The 16294-nt window shown below is 39.4% G+C and overlaps 1 protein-coding gene across 9 annotated transcripts in view; it reads right to left on the reverse strand.

Annotated features, from left to right (window-relative positions):
- Positions 1 to 256: 256 nt before the first annotated feature.
- MEF2A (myocyte enhancer factor 2A) overlaps positions 257 to 16294 on the reverse strand; it is an 88885-nt gene continuing 72847 nt past the window's right edge. For 6 of the 9 annotated variants that reach the window (XM_068695907.1, XM_068695906.1, XM_068695905.1 and 3 more), the window contains 5 exons: positions 15297 to 15487; positions 13702 to 13725; positions 10019 to 10145; positions 4895 to 5021; positions 257 to 4392 (listed from right to left, as the gene is read on the reverse strand). In XM_068695907.1, the coding sequence (XP_068552008.1) occupies positions 4029 to 4392; positions 4895 to 5021; positions 10019 to 10145; positions 13702 to 13725; positions 15297 to 15487 (833 nt within the window). In that variant the 3' untranslated portion in view covers positions 257 to 4028. The remainder of the gene's footprint in view (positions 4393 to 4894; positions 5022 to 10018; positions 10146 to 13701; positions 13726 to 15296; positions 15488 to 16294) is intronic. The other 3 variants (XM_068695909.1, XM_068695914.1, XM_068695913.1) reach the window with 1 other exon arrangement.

Raw genomic sequence — 16294 nt, forward strand, 5'->3', positions numbered from 1 at the left:
AGGTCATGCTGTCAGGGGTTGGCTCGTGTCTAACCCTTTTGTAACAGGTGTCTTAGAGCACCCCAGGTCTTAGTTTGACTGTAAATTGCATGTAACCAAAAAAAGAAAAGTTCCTAGTGGAACTTGTCTCTGTCTGCCACTTAAAACCAGTTACATCAAGGCAAGCTGGTGAGTATTTCAGGTACTGGGGGCGGGGAGGAGAAGCACACACTAAGTCACAGAACACCGTGCTCTGCAAATACGACAGAGGCTGGAGTACACAGTAAAAGCCAGTATCTTTACTTTAGTGAATGCAGGATACAAATATTTTACAACAACCTCTAGCATTTTTTCTTAACCATTTGATAAAAAGTTCACTAGAATATTTATTGTATATTGAAGAAAAAACAACACATTCAGGGAAAAAATTGAGATTAACTTATTTTTTTTCTTAAAAGATTCGTCTCAAGGATGGCAACAAAGTCCAGCTTGTGCCGCCAAACGGCTTATCATCATTAAACCGTGAACAGCTTCTTTGTGAACTGTTGACTACAAACATTTACCAAATACATAAATCTCTTTTAAAAAAGCCATTTTAAATATAGCAAAGCAGTGTTCTCTTGCACAGCAAAGTGAAGAAAGTTTCTACTAAGATTTAAATGTTTACATTTGTTAAGTCTTTCTTTCACATTCTAATTTAATGTCTTTCCATGATCAATTGTTAGGAGTTATTATGTTCCTTATTTACTATGTATTTCTTGTGCGCACAGTAATTCGCAAGTTTCTGATGCATTAGTGTCCTTTAAGTGAAAGGAAAGGCTAAAGCATTTTTCTCTGACGAATCCCTGATTACATGTGAATTTTTAAATACTATAGTGAGAGCTCAAAGATGGAGAGGTGATCTGTCACGATAGAAGATAAAAATCTTAAATCAGTCAGACTTGAATGGGTTCAAACTAGGATTGGATCCACTTGCAACATCATTCAATATATTTACTTAATTAAAAAAAGTATTTTTCAACTGTTGAAATATCTGTGCTATGTCTTTTTTTATAAAACTTTTTTTTTTTTTTTTAACAATTCCTAAAAAAGTATGTTCCAAAGTTCATTACTCATTACTAAAAATCAGGATTCCCATTTATTTAATGGCATGAGATTCTCCCACTGACACGGGAGGTCTGCAAAAGACTTGTTCTGCCGAGTCTGTTGGAGGGGTTTGGGCAACACGTTAACAGTCCCAGGATCAGTTCTTAAGAACCATTTTGTTTGTTTTTGTAAATTCACTGGTGCAATTTCAATACAAACTCTAACCCTTATGTAGCTTTTTTCTTTAAGAAAACAGCAATAGTACTTACTGTTTAAAAACCTGCATAGAAATAAAGACTATTGAGATACAGTCAGCAAAGCCATCTTATAAGGCACACAAGAAAATAGACAGTAAATGTGAATGCAGAACTCCCACTCAGATGTACAGCAAAGTTCATAGATGTGCATAAATAATGAAAAAAATCACATAACTTTTCAAAGCATTAAAAGGTTCTCTGTAGTGGTAAGTGAATTCAGTCACTTTGGAAATTGAATTGCTGTTAGAAAAAAGTCTCGTTTTCCTGTCGGCTTCTGCAAACTGATAACGAACTGCAGCAAATGGAGAACGATTTCCACAGTTAAGTGGCTGAAACAAATTGAAACCTGTACGACTTCAGAAGTTACCATGACAACACGCGGTGGGTTTTCGAAGCTGTACGTCCTAACTTTGTTCTTCCATCACACATTAAAGCAAGCAGCCAAGATAGCTGTCCGCACCGGATTTTCATTTCCCATACTTCTTACTTACAGTATCAAGTGAGCGATTAAGAAAAAAAAGAAAGCCAAATTTTATTTTATAAATAACAGGGATTACTTTAAAGGGGTTTCAGGAATAACACAACACTCTAGTTTTTCCTCAGAACTACCCACCTCAGTGAGATTTACCAATACCTACTCCCTTTGGTTCCCAGTATAAAAGAGCACGTGCACAGGGAGATGAGATGCACGGCACAGAACTGGAATCAGATTTCTACAAGGCAACAACGCTCCCTAATGCAAAACCACTCGCACCCAGCCAGGTCGCACAGCCTGCAACACCAAACTCTCGGCTCCTGTGGCTGCTGCTCACACCCAGCCTTCACCACCACTCGCCCACTGCCCTGGCCAGGGCCTACAAAGCCAAGGGCAGACAGCGCCACCAATTCCCTCCTCACCCTTCTCCTTACAGCACAGCTGGGTTGTGCAAACCCCAGGTAACGCCACGCGGTGAATCCGAGCCCAAACCAAACTTCTCCTCGCCAGCTGCAACAACACCACGGGCCTCTGGATTCCTTGCTCTATTGGATGGAAGCAGCAAAGAGGAACAGCGCGTTTAGTTCTGAAGGCTGAGGTTTTATCCCAAACCACTTACCACTTAAAAAACCTTTTGTGCTCATCTGATATGTGTTATTTCCCTATCATAAGAAATTAGGTCAAGTTTTTTCCACTGTTTTTTTTTCCTCCTCAGAAGAGGCAGTTTTAAAATGATGCCTTAAAATGTGTTGTAACAGATTTTTTATATTTATGCAGGATGAACTTAACACCGGATTTTTTTTTGCCACTTTGCTATTTATATACATATATATAAAATGTATAATGAAGCTTAACCATACAGCACAGAGATTACAATTTAACGGCACACATTCACCACCAGTGAGGGGGACAACCCCTTTATACACCCTCTGAAAAATCTGGATAATAATATTAATAATAATTAAAATCCAAAGAAAGTACAGTATATTTAACAAAATAGTAAATATTAAACAGTGAATACTCTACTTAATAAGGACCTCGCCTTTTTCAAGTTGGCGTCAATCCACAAAAATATACTTTTTAATCTGGTGAACGTACAATACATAGGTACTTACACCAAAGGTGATAATATATTTAAGATGCTATATACACAAAGAGTTTGGCTCAAATTTAAATTTACATATAAGTGTTCATGGCTTATTTTTCCCCCAAGGTTCCGCCTGCAAGTTTTTCCTTTTCATCTTTGAAAGCAAAAACTAGAAAGTCAAAATAAGATAAAACTATACTCTACAAAAAAGCTACAACATACAGCTTTGGCTTATATAAATAATTCATAGCAGAATGTGTTCAAAAGTACTGTATATAACTTTATATATAGTCTTCAATTCATTAGGGTATTGTTTTCTTTAATATAAAATATACATGAGCTAAAATCCGTTTCTATATTTTTCAAAGGTATGAACGTAAAAACAAATTTGTCAAACATATTCCAATTATAACTTAATATATTAATTTTATTTTGTTAATGTTCTATTTTCTAGGCTAATATTTTCTGAATATTTCATGCGAGTTCTCTATGTCTCTCTTTCACTCATTAAAAAAATCACTTCTTTGACCCAATACACTATTTTTTTGCACGTGCAAAACAGGGTTTTTGTTTTTTTTATGTTTTCTAGCATCAGCCCTTCTCCATGCACCCTCTGCAATAGAGACCCATGCCAGGTTGGGTAATATAAAGGTCATTTTATGTACAGTATTGCTTTCTTCTTCCTGCTTTTCTACTGCTCTGCTGCTACAAAGCATTATTTCTTAACTACAAGTAACCATACAGCTTTAATAAAACACACAGGGACATTACTACAGGCGAGCCCTCTTGGTTTCTGCAATCTAGTGTGGTAGGATTATAATACGGGTACAATGTTTCTTTGCAAAACAGGTTATATTATTAAAACAACAAGTCCAGGTAAGTGCCAGACTAGATCAATACCTATAGGATTGTTCTGTTACATTTTACCATGGGACATCTGCAGCTATACAAGAAGTTTGTAATAAGTGCCTGATGATTTTGTGTATGCTACACACACTAGCACATATATATGCATGTGAAGATATATATATGCATGTATGTATATACATATAAATATACTTATTTCATGTCCTTATTTATAAATTTAGATATGTCAGGACAGTTCATTTTGAGAACACAAAACTGAAGAGGCAACACTGCAAGTTTATGTCACCCATGTGTCCATCCTCATTCGTTTTACCGATGGACTCTCTCTATCTTCTGAATTTGGTGGCCTTCCCAGCACCACAGGTGAATGGAAATCGCTCCGTGGGTCTTCCCGGTCGCTGCCGTCGTAAGAGCTGCTGGAGCTGCTGAGACTGTCAACAGGAGAGCGACCCATTTCCTGACGCGACTGCTGCTGTTGCTGCTGCTGCTGCTGCTGCTGTTGTTGTTGTGGCTGCTGCTGTTGCGGGAACCCAGAGGGAGTTACACGGTCCCGGGGAGGTGAAATTGGTTCAGATTTTATGTTGATGTTTTGGTTGGTATTAATGGATAAATTTGAACCCTGAGATAGCTGGCTGCCAGTACTGGGAAAAAGAAAACCAAAAGGAAAAAAAATAAGAAAACACGAGAAAAGAAAAAGTGACAATTCATGCGTCTGTGGGATGGCATTGTCTTGTGGTTCAACACCCACAAAATGAGCACATAAATAAATGTGACTTACTGAGGGGAAGAAAACAAGTTGAAAGAAAGCATTAGTTAAAGGTCTGAAGTGCATTTACAGAAGCTAAAACCAAATATCTCATGTTTCCAAACATTTAGGTTAACCGCGTAGGTGACTCTCCTGCAAGAAGATGGGCCTGGAGGGACCCAGCTTGTCAGCTTCAGTACTGAACTGACAGAAAGGATAAATAACAGAAATCATCGGTGCTCCTGCAGCCAATGGGAAAACTTGAAAAGCAACAAACACATCAGCAGCAGAAACAAAATTAAAGCAGTCTCGTGCTAAGCATTTCCCAGCGCAGAGAAATCAGCTTGAAGGCAGAAGTGCCCAGCAGGATGCCGTACCGTAACCTCGCGTTTACTTACACAAGAGAGCTGAGGGTTGCTGGACCGAGGTGGTGCTGCTGCCAGGCAGATACCTGCCCTAGGGACAGCATCCCTGGGGAGTTAAATCCCTGCAAGGCAGACAGGTCTGCGCTAGTCAAGGAATAATCTAAGAGGGAAAAACAAAGAAACAAGAAAGTAATGAACAGATTTATTTATATATACACACATACACGCATAAATATGTGAGTGCATGGGATATGCTCATACATGAATATAAAGGCTTTCTACCCATAACAGGGCAAATGACCCAAAGGATTTCATGGGTGAAAACTCTGACACCCAGAGAGAGTCCTCCTAACTTCACATAGATCTCAAAAGGACACCAGCCACCGAACGCATTCTGCATTTCAATTCCTACATGCCACTGCCTTACACAGCTGCTTCTGAACTCATGGCTGCAGCTTTCATGCATGCACACACACATACAATATAAACTCCCATTAAAGTACAACAGGTACTTGCATTTCTCAAAAACGAAACAAAAAGGGAAGAACCAAGTCACGAGAAAGGAATGGTGTTTCTTGCACTGAACTCACCAAGGAAATCCTGGCTCCGGTTCAGTTCTAGATAAAACGTGCTCCAGATGGGAGGCAGCAGTTGCTCAGACAAGGCACGCATACCTTCTGGCTGCCTCATCTGTTGCGGAGCAGTTCGTAGCTCTACAGCCTATACCCAAAGCAAGGGGCGAAGCAGCGCGTGCTGCTGTTGGCCTGGCTGCCAGGCACGGCAGGGCTGTGGGTGGTGGGGGCAGCACGACAGGCACTGCGACCAGGAGCCTGACCGACCCCTTCCATGTCACTTGTGCAGCCCTACTGTAAAGCACCACGTGCTCCCTCTTCGCACAACAGACTAGTTATTTTATGCCTGATTAAATTGTCATCTCTATATCAAATAAACAAAAGAAATCTCTATTTTGAAGGCATAATATCATTATTTAGAAATACAATTTAAATGGGTAACAGAAAAGCAACATGCTCCTAATCACCAGTGAATGACTGGATGTTGGTTTTGGCTAGGCTGTAATGCTTCGACAGTTCTCACTTTTTGTTCACACATGGAAAGTTATTTTCATTTTATCATTATCACCCCTTGCTTTTCTTTCAGGTTTTGAAACAAAACTGCAAACACTTCTCTGCTTTTAATTATCTTGTAACATTGCTTCCTTAAAATAATTTCTGGTCTCTAGAGAAAGAGACAAAATGCCAGCAGCCAAACTTACATCGCCAGCTGATTAACCAAAAATTTCACTAAGTAGGGTTGCTTGTTGTTTAAAATGTACGTCCTTGCATTGTCCATGAAATGCCAAAACCATTACAATTCCTCTCTCTTGAACAGTTTCCCCATTCTCATCCACCAACTTGTTTTCTGTGGACAGTTCCTAGGTTTCCCTTTTAATGCCCCATAAGGGAAGGGAAGGCCTGCGGCAGCAGGCACACTGCGCTTTACAGAGATGCACACACATCGCTGCAGGAGTCTCCGTGAAGACCTCGGGACTCCCAGCTGCACCACAGCAGGTAAAGCTATGTAAGCTGCCCTTTGGTTCCTTCTCAGAGAAGCTCACAAGTTTTTCTGCACAGAATCAAACTTGTCTTTTTGCAAGTCAAAAAAAAAAAAATCATCCTTCCACTCAACATCCAGAGCTGCCAGACCTGTGCCAGTCTGCAACTGTAAGCAACACAAGCACCTGAGATGTGCTGGACTGTGTCAACGTCATTTCTGTAAGAGCAAACTTGAAGGAAATGTTTGCAGGAGTTTCATTTCCATCTATTGTTTATTCGTAATTACAGCTTTAGTGGTAATGGGCAATTAGGTTCTGATGCTTTAGAGCGTGCCTGATGACAGGGGTTAGAGGAGACTTTTCCAAAGGTTACATGTGCCGCTACAGAACTATCTGCATTCTAGTTTCTGTAAATAATCACACATCTGCCAGCAGTAAAAACAGGAGACCAATTTCTACACGAGTGCCTTGGTGCAAAATGGACAAGTTGACGACAGTGCCTTCTGCGTGATGGAAACCCTTACTGCTGGGACCCAAACAGTCAGACACCTTTGAAGTCTGTCTGCAGAATGACTGACCAAACACGAACACAATTCAGGTGATGGCTGGATATGCTCTGCTGAAGTGTAAGTTGCTACTGAGCTGATATCTCTGTGTATTTTGGCTACTGAAAAAAAAAAGTTTAGGCTGTGTAAGAAAAAGGATTTCAGCTTCTGGTGGCCCTTCTCTCAGCAATCTGCAGGAACAATATTTCTCTGGCAAAACAAGTGATATGGAATGGTATCTCTGTACAGAACTGATAACAAACACTGTAATAAATGATTAAAGAGTTGAATCTATCCTTTCCAGCCCTGGAAAAAAAAAAATATCAATCTGGGGGAAAAAAAAAAAACAACCATTGTTTATGTATTTAAATTTTATCTTAGCCCTTAGAGCTGCAGAAGCGCAGTTGCTACAAAAGCAGTGACCACCCCTGATGCCCAGATGACAATTTGGTTTCAAAGTCAGATTTCTATTTGCAAGACTCCTGAAAGGCTCAGTCCAACACAAACATCACTGAAGTGTCTGAAAAATGCCAAAGGCTAGAAGCTTCACAAAACACAGCATTATCAAAAGGAAATGGACTGGTTTTTAAAATCATACCCTAGTGATCACAGCCCGTTTCAATAGCCCTTGCTGCTTCCAGAGCCTCAGACTCCAGCCCCTCTCATCCCAAGAGCCTGTTCCAGCCACCAGCTCACAGGTTATTGCGGATGAGGGACACACACAGCACTGTGCCCTACTGTATGAGGAAACGATGGCAATTGTTAGGTGACTGGCAAAACGCAGGTCCTCTGAGTAGAGACCAGAGCTACTTATTTATTTTAAACAGTAATTAAAGGCAATACATGAACACTCGCAGTAGCAAGAACCAAAACGAAATCTGTGTCCAGCAAATTCATGGAGTTTATAATTTGGAACAAGTCACTACGCACAATTCTCCACTCGTTATGCTGTTACTGCAACCCATCTTCTTTATTCACTTCTGCAGACTTTGACCCCCCTCAGGGCAGCAATTATTTGCATTCATGTTTAACAATTTAGTTGGGTGCTACCGCAGCATAAATATTTACTATTGCTGAGGAGTAAACAGTCCCTCTCCAGCTGCAAACCTCATGCACGCCAGTAAGTGCTCGGGGCAGTGCCCCTGAGGCCAAAGCAATGGAGAAAGCGCAATAATGTCGGCTAATGAAAACATTAATACCGTTGGGGAGAGAAGGGAAAAAGGACCAAAAATGATTTGAGCTGCTTAGCTGATAGATGGCTACAAGTATAAACTAAAAAACCACAGTGGAGACTTTTAAAGGCAAAAAAGTGGACGGAATGTATAAGATCCAACCTTTTTGCTGGGAAAATGGTTATGAAGGGATGGCTACTCCATCTATTCCATCCTTTAAAATTACGGACTCCTGATGGTGTCCTTCCTTGCAGGAAAGGAAAAGAATTGTGAAACCTCTGTTTAACTCAAATTCTAGCTATTTTCTACACATTTAATAAAGTTTTTTTTGGATTTGTCCTGGCCTTTGCACAACATTATTCTTTGTTTCCTACTGCGCCCTCTGGGGCTTTACACCCCACCACATCAGATCCGAGGTACCAACTGCTACATCTATGCTTTCTCTTCCCACAAGAACACGTGACAGCTCATGAAACAACTTCACACGTGCCCTCTCAAAAACAGTATTGCTCCATTTAAAAAAACTGCTTAATCTTAAAACACTTCATACATTGCCTTTTCTGGTTTTTAGTTTCACAAAGCTGAGCTTTGAAGACTGCTTCAAGTCTCTGCCCACAAAGAGTGCTCATACAGTTAACGCCAGAAGTCTCCTTTCAGAATTTTTGTTGCATAAGACTACATCATCAACAAAATACATTTACACACTTAATTGCAGAGTATTTACCACAACTGGACTTTAACTCTACTTGTATATAACACAGAGCAAAATTTATAGTTTTGGGAGGAACAACAGGACTACACAGTGGTCAGGAATTAGATTAAACCAAATATCCAAAGTTTAGAGATGACAGACACACAGTGATTTTCAGAGAAAAGCCAAGTGAAATTTACATTTCAATGTCTTAATTAGACTTCACTTAAAAAGAACTGTGAACTGGGCACTTCCTTTCTTTTCCTTCTTGCTTTTAACCAACAGCTATTTTAACTCAGAACATTTTATTGATAATTATCTGCAATGTAGTTTCTCTGCAAGTGCATTTGGAAATTAAACATCACAGACCTGCATCAGGTCTGCATCACAGACAAGCAGTAAACAACCATACGCCACCAAGGGTACAGGCGTATTTCCTTTCCAAGGAAAGGATTACCAAAAAATGCCTTTACCTGTTGCATACAGGGTCTGTAACAAATAGAGAACCTTAAGATCTAAGTCAAAGTTAACACTGTTGGTATGGACAAAGTAGGAGGCACCACATCCTCAACTACTTTTGAAACGGACAAACCAATTACCACTCAGATTATCAAATTCTTCGCATCACACTTTGGATAAAACTAGTTTTAAGGTCCTTTGGATACTTAAGAGACTCCCTGTGGTGATATGCTGACAATACCCCTCCAGCAACTCCCCACCTGACTCTAGATAAAACTACTGAAGAGGAAGAGGCCCAGATTGGGTTTTATACAGCTGGGCTTTTTGTAAACTGAAAGTCCCCATAGAATCTGATTCCCTGCTGCTGCTGCAATTCAGCAGAGCAGAATGCAAGGGACAGTATGCTCTGAAGTATCAGCTACCACTTCGACGTTAGGCATTTCAGTTCAGATGGATAGCTTGAATACTGCTGCTATAAAGCAATGCATTTCATTGTCTCTCTTCCTGCATTCAGCTGTGTGCAACCTTACTGAAAGCTTCTGCCAGCTGTAAGTTTCAACATTTACACATTTTACATGCTAAAAGCCTTTTTTTTTTTTTTTTTGAATAAAAACCTTCATTTGAACTGAAGAGGAAAATCAAGTTAAATGTCACAGAAATGCAAATTTTCCGGGCTTACGAATCACAAAAGCCTTGTACACGCAACAAATCAAGTCACTTACTAAAAACAATGCTTACCAGTGTTGTAGGCAGTAGGCATGGCCGAATACACCAGTCCCTGCGGAGGCAAGCTTGGAGTTGTCACAGACACCACAGGGGTAGCAAGAGGCTGTGTAGACTGAGAACTACTTATCCTTTGGGTATTCTAAAAATGATTAAAAATAACACGTCTTGTGAGATATCAGTTAGAACAATGGAAAATTACGTGCTAATATAAAAATAGCATTTGATTAAAATGTGTTTCTTTGCTTTCTATTTTAGTTAAGAAAATGTACTTCTTATCAGGATAAATTTTCTAAACAAACCAAAACATTTCAAGACTCAACCAAAAATTATCTTGGCTAACAGAAGTTAAAAATTAAGACTCAGTGGTCCCCCTTCTGTGCATGCAGATTTCATCAGTGTTAATTTGAGTTGTAGGACATAAATAAATGCAATATCTTAGTGATACACACAACAATTCTCAGAAGTTCTTAAGTGATTTAAAGAGTTTTAAGCCATATTTTTGAAGAGGATTTAATGCAGATGGTGAGGTGCAGTTCCATTAGAAAAGAGACTCCCACTTTCCAGTTGGTTATCAGATTTTCAAGTTTTAGCTGCCAGCTTTGACACTGTGCTGACTACACCTGTCCTGAAAGGAGATCTTATACATTTCTGTTGATAAGACCTCAGTGATAAAATAATCCTGCCGTTCCCATGGCTCCTGAGAAGCTGGTAAAGTACTTGTTACAAAGCAGATCCCTTTCAAAGCAAATGACATCTGACTTCACACAGAGCAACTATGCTTTTTGACAGGAAAAACAGCTGAACTACATTGTCTCAGATTATCTGTTCTAACTGTAGGCGTGAAGAGTCTGTCTTTGCCACATACTGCAATGAACATCTGTAGCAAACATATCACTCAAATTAAGCTCTTCAACTAAATTTGCTGTTTCGAAAGCCTTACATTAAACATTGCGCTGAATACCACCAGACAGAAAGCTGCTCTGTCACAGAAGTCGTGGAGGCAACTTCAAGTGCAGCAATGCCACATTTTGATTTTTGAACAAGAGATGCTTACCCTTACCTACAGAAGGCTTAGTGTCCTTTTGTCTATGCTCTGTATTTCTGCATTCTCAAAGCAGCATTCTTGATTAAGGCAGCTAGATTTCAAATTGCTTAATATGTTTTTAAAGTAAGCCTCCCTCTGTCTCTGAAAAAAGTATTTGCTATAAGAATAGCATTTTTTCATCTCTTTGCTAGAGTTTCATTTCCTACCTTTAGAAGAATGAAGCTGCTAGGACTTGTTCTCATTTAGGACAGGCACATGAGCATTTCAGTATCTGCAGTACTTTTTCTTTTCCCTCCACTCTGATCTTGAGAGAGTGAGCAGCTTTAAAAACTCATGATTCTCTTTATAATAATGGGATGAGCAGGTACAAAAACGTGGCTCTATTCAAATTTAAGCTAAAACTTATGAGGATGAATTGAGGGCTATCATTCCCTGGCTTTTATCCTTCCAGTTTAAAAAAAAAATCACACACCACAGCTACCATATTAAAATGGGCTACAGTCTTCCACTGGCTACCACCCTCTGATCTGTTTTGTCTGGACGCTGCAGAAAGCCCACCTCTGGGCCCAGTAAGGCTTTGGCATTCGCTCAGTAGATGTACCCACTCTGCTTCACAGGTCCCAGATTTCTAAGCCGAAAGTCACAAAGCAAGTCCCACTGATCTTCTGTGCAATTTATCCTTCTAAATCACTTATGTACTTCTGAAAATCTCCACTAGCCCGAGTTGATCTGGCAGAAAGGTATGTTATTAGAGCAGATTTCTGTCTGTCAGTAATTGACCTTTTTCCAAAGCTTTCTTGGATGGCAGCCTATAAAGTTGGGATTACAGTATAATGGAAAAGTTAGGAGTATACTGGGAAACAATCCAGACCAAAGGATTTCCCCTTGGGATTTTTATTTATTTATTTATTTTGAGTGGCTAATAAAGGTGGTTTTCTGAGATGGTTTATTTTTAAATAGAATTCCTGAACACTCAGTCAAGCAAGGACACCGAGAAGTACCTACTATTTGTTGTACCTGGGAGTCAGCCAATCCAAGACTTGTGACAGCCTTCAAATTATTATTTTTTTTAAGCTGGTGCAAATAATAGCAGGAACAGGAAGAGCTGGATACCTTCGTTTCCTGCTATGCTACCGGTGCTATCTCTGGTTTTCACGTTCTGTGCTCAGTTCCAACCGCACATAACAAGCACTCACAGCCATGGTTTGGAACTGCTGTCTAGCGCTAAATTTAGCATCAGAAACGAGCATAATAAGCAAGATTTCAGGTACACTTCGTGTTGCTTTGCCATGTTTAAGAGCCTTTAAGGAAGGCATTGCTGGCTTTCCTTTGTGTGCCTTTCCCCTAGCACCAGAGCCCACTGGAGAGCCACTAGAGGGCCCACGCTGCACACACAACCCGCACCTCAGCCCCTCACACCGCCGAGCAATGAGTTTAGCTGGTAGCAAAGCCTTCATTCAACTGCTTTTGAATAATTCCAATTTCTGACATGTATGCAACGCTATTTGATTAAATGTTCCTGTGTTGACTTAAAGCTCTATTTCCTGCCCTGGAAACCAGACATTGCTCTACAGAAGCAAGGATGTGCGTGACAGCTGTTTGGAAGTGCTCAATTAGCAAGTCATTCCGATAAACCTTAAAAACTTCAGTACCACATTTCAAAAATCGTTTCTCCTCGCTTTCTTAAGTCTATCGTTCACATTTAAGGTAAAAATCAACCAACAGCATGCATTTATTAAGAAGTGTATGCAAGTCACTACATATTCCATGCTTTCATGCAATTAGAGCCTCATATTAGCAACAGGTCCATGTTCAAAACCACATCAAATTGTACAATCTGCAGAATTCTTTGTCTGTCTTTACAATTGCACGCTGTTGCAGCACCTTCTGCACGGTTCGTGCTACGGCAGCTAAACAATTTGCAAATTGCTCTAAAAATAAGTTATGAATTATTTCAGCCTTACGTTATTTTCCAGACAGAATGCCAAATGTTAAAACCTTTTGGAAAAAAAAATAAATAGAAAAAAAAAGAATCCCAAGGGTTTCCTTTCAAAAACAGAATCTTTCCACTGGAAAAAGGTAGAATAATTCATTTTGCAATTCTCTACTCCTTTCAGTAAACAGGGAACACCCCTGTGGTTTGATAATCTCACGCAGGATGAAATAATTCCGCACTCCAAAAAGGTGACCTCACCAGCAATGATGTAATCTCCATGAAAATAAGTAATACATGGCTTGTGTTACTATCTGAAGAACTTTATGAGCGAAGCCACTTTCTAAAAATATTTCAATAATTTAGGGAATAAGAGGTTGCTTATTTTTTACAAACAACAATAATAAAGACCATTAAACATCCTATACACATGGACAGTTACTCTGTAAGGCTCTTTTCCAATGTTCCCTCCAAGAAAAACAGAAATTATTTCAGGAAAAAAAGGAAGTTTACAAATAGAAAATGCTAGACTTTGGATGTGTATTCAACTTGAATTGGTCAGGTTTTGAGTTTGATAAAACAAATCTATTTTGGTCTGCTAGCAAGGGAACACTGGAATTCTTTAAAATATTTAATGAAACTACAGTTAAGAAGAACTGTAGTAGAAGAAGTTTTCAGCATCTTGCTCTTTCTCATCAAACAGGAGCCCAAACTCACCAACTCCAATTCATCCTCCTCCGACTGTACTCAGCAAACAAGAGGGATAACAGAGTTACTAAAAATAGCATTGCTTTCAAAAATGAAAGAAAAAGTCATGTTTGTGCTTCTGGATTTTTACTTAATTAATAATGTGAATTTGCCACCTGAATCTGTAAATAATACTACTAAAGTTACAATACGGTACGCAATTTAAGTCACTTAAAAGATGTATTTAAAAAACACTTTGACAAATCAGTGCAGAAAGAGCTTCATAAAAACAGGGACACAACCACACATTGACATCACACATAGATAGGTAACACAGCAGTTTCTGGCTGGACTGATGCAATGCATAATCAGCTAAGTAAAAAAAATTATTTTTCATATATAATCATTATGCCATCCTAGCATCTCTAGCTTGAAATCTTCCGATTTCCTCAGATAGACAAAAAAATAAATTGAATTTTAAGTCATTCTTGACAACAAAGCAGTAAGTACGTACTGTACGCTACTAACATTAGAACTGCATTAACAAGATGCTCTTCTTGTATCTATTTCTAATTAATCTTAAAAAATAATCTCTACTTTAAAAATCAGCCAGTGCATTTCCTATGTCTTCTACCTTTCAGTATTCCTGAAAAAATAAAATAAAAAAAAAATAAAACTTGATGAATCATTACTCTGAGGATAATTGTAACTTTTGTTACTTGGATTCACTTCGTATTATTCATCATGAATACCAGTAACAAATGTAAGCACTTGTGGTATCTTAAAAACAAACACAAATTATTCAGAGAGTACTCTTATTGTTTATATCCTGCTCCTCCTGGTTATGGTTCATTCCTCCATAAACAGAAAACAGAGAATATGCACATAGATGTCTAAGATTTCTACGTGACAGTGAAAGAGTAAGGCCAAAGGATTTGGTCAACCAAATTAAAGGAAAAAAAGAGCAACTCTTCCTGACAGACCTGTTCTGGCCTCAGTGCTGTGGTTGCCTCACGCCTGACACGAAACTTGTGTGCTATGCTGAACAAACACTATTACCAACGTGCCAAACTGCATAGTAGTACTGAAAAGCACACAAATAGGCACTGAACGTGATCCTCATTACTCTTTCGTGTGCTCACTGAAGACAGGACACCCAACACAGGACACTACGCAATGCAAGTTGCATTCCAGCACGTCACACCACACAAGAGTTTCTCTCAGACCATCATTACCATTGAAGGTACACTTTGCATCCCACAAACATTACCACCCAGTAAAAAGAGGTACAAGTGTGCTTAGGGGCACGTTAACAGCATTTACGTTACCAATAAAAACAGCTATTCCTGCACAGAATAATGCATAATCCTTGTTAAAACCCACATCCTCCAAACCAGCAAAGTTCTCCGTTCCCAGTCAATGAGACATCAAAACAATCCCAATCTACGTCTCTGGGATTGCATTCTAACCACTTTTAGGTCAGATTGCTATTTTTTGCTTTAGAAAAGACTTTTCTATTACTGTAACTTATGGTAAGCAGATGAGATAGTGTCTCCCTGTGCAGAACACTTTCTTTTTAGCCTGCCATAAAGAAAGCAAATTACAGAACAAATGTTTTAACTTACCAATGGTGGCATCATACCCTTGCTGGAGGGTGGGATGACAACACGGAGGTCTGGTTTGCGATTGTTCATTCCAAGGTTACCTCCTCCAGGTGGAGGTGGAGACTTTGTAGGCATGACTTTCCCTAAGCCATTCCCACCGCCAGTAGTTCCGAGTAGGCTTGGCGAAGCTCGAGAATTCACAAACCCATTTCCTGAAAGAGGAAGAGAAAAAAACAAATGTACCTTAGGATAAACGGGTCTCAAGAGAATCAACAACAGAACTTTTTGGTGCATGTACAAATTATGTACCATTTCTTTTGTTAAAATAATTAACAACTTCTCCAAGAGGAACAGTATAGAGTAACCAGACAAAAACCACTTTCACCACAAGATCAATGTATAAAGGCAGTATCACCTTAAGGGCACACTGTGGCAGCTTAAATGCTGAGAAAAGCATAGGACAAAGAACTTTTTTCTAGTAACATCTGTTGTTTTCTTTTTGTTGTTTTTCCCTTTTAAGTTTCTCCAGGCTGAGCTTGCAGGAAAGCATGTGCTTTTGCACAACCCCACCTCATCCCTACCGCCACTCCACACAGCACACAAACATTATTACGTTGTGGCCTCAGAATAAGAAGTCAGCTCCTAAAGTCTCCGTTTCTAAAATGGGTGCTTCAAATATCTTTAAGATCTGCAGGACTCCAGTATGTATTCAACAACAAAAGTAATTTCAAGTCTCAAAAATATATACAGTCTGGTTGTTATATTTAGCAACAGTAAGGAGAACAAACTCCTTCCCTTTGAACTCGTGCCAAGCCCTGGAAACAGATACACATGTCATTTATGTCCACTGATTTATTTTGCACAAGTCTTTGTCTCACTCACTCCCAATACTCATTCCCAAGGAAAATTAGACAAGCCCAATCCTACAAGTCCTGAGCACAGCACTGAAATCTCCAAAACCTGAATGTGCTCAAAAACACAGGCCTTAGCTTTCGTTCAGATCAGCAGAGAGTAATGTG

Source organism: Anas acuta, chromosome 12, assembly GCF_963932015.1.
Source record: "Anas acuta chromosome 12, bAnaAcu1.1, whole genome shotgun sequence".
Taxonomy (NCBI): domain Eukaryota; kingdom Metazoa; phylum Chordata; class Aves; order Anseriformes; family Anatidae; genus Anas; species Anas acuta.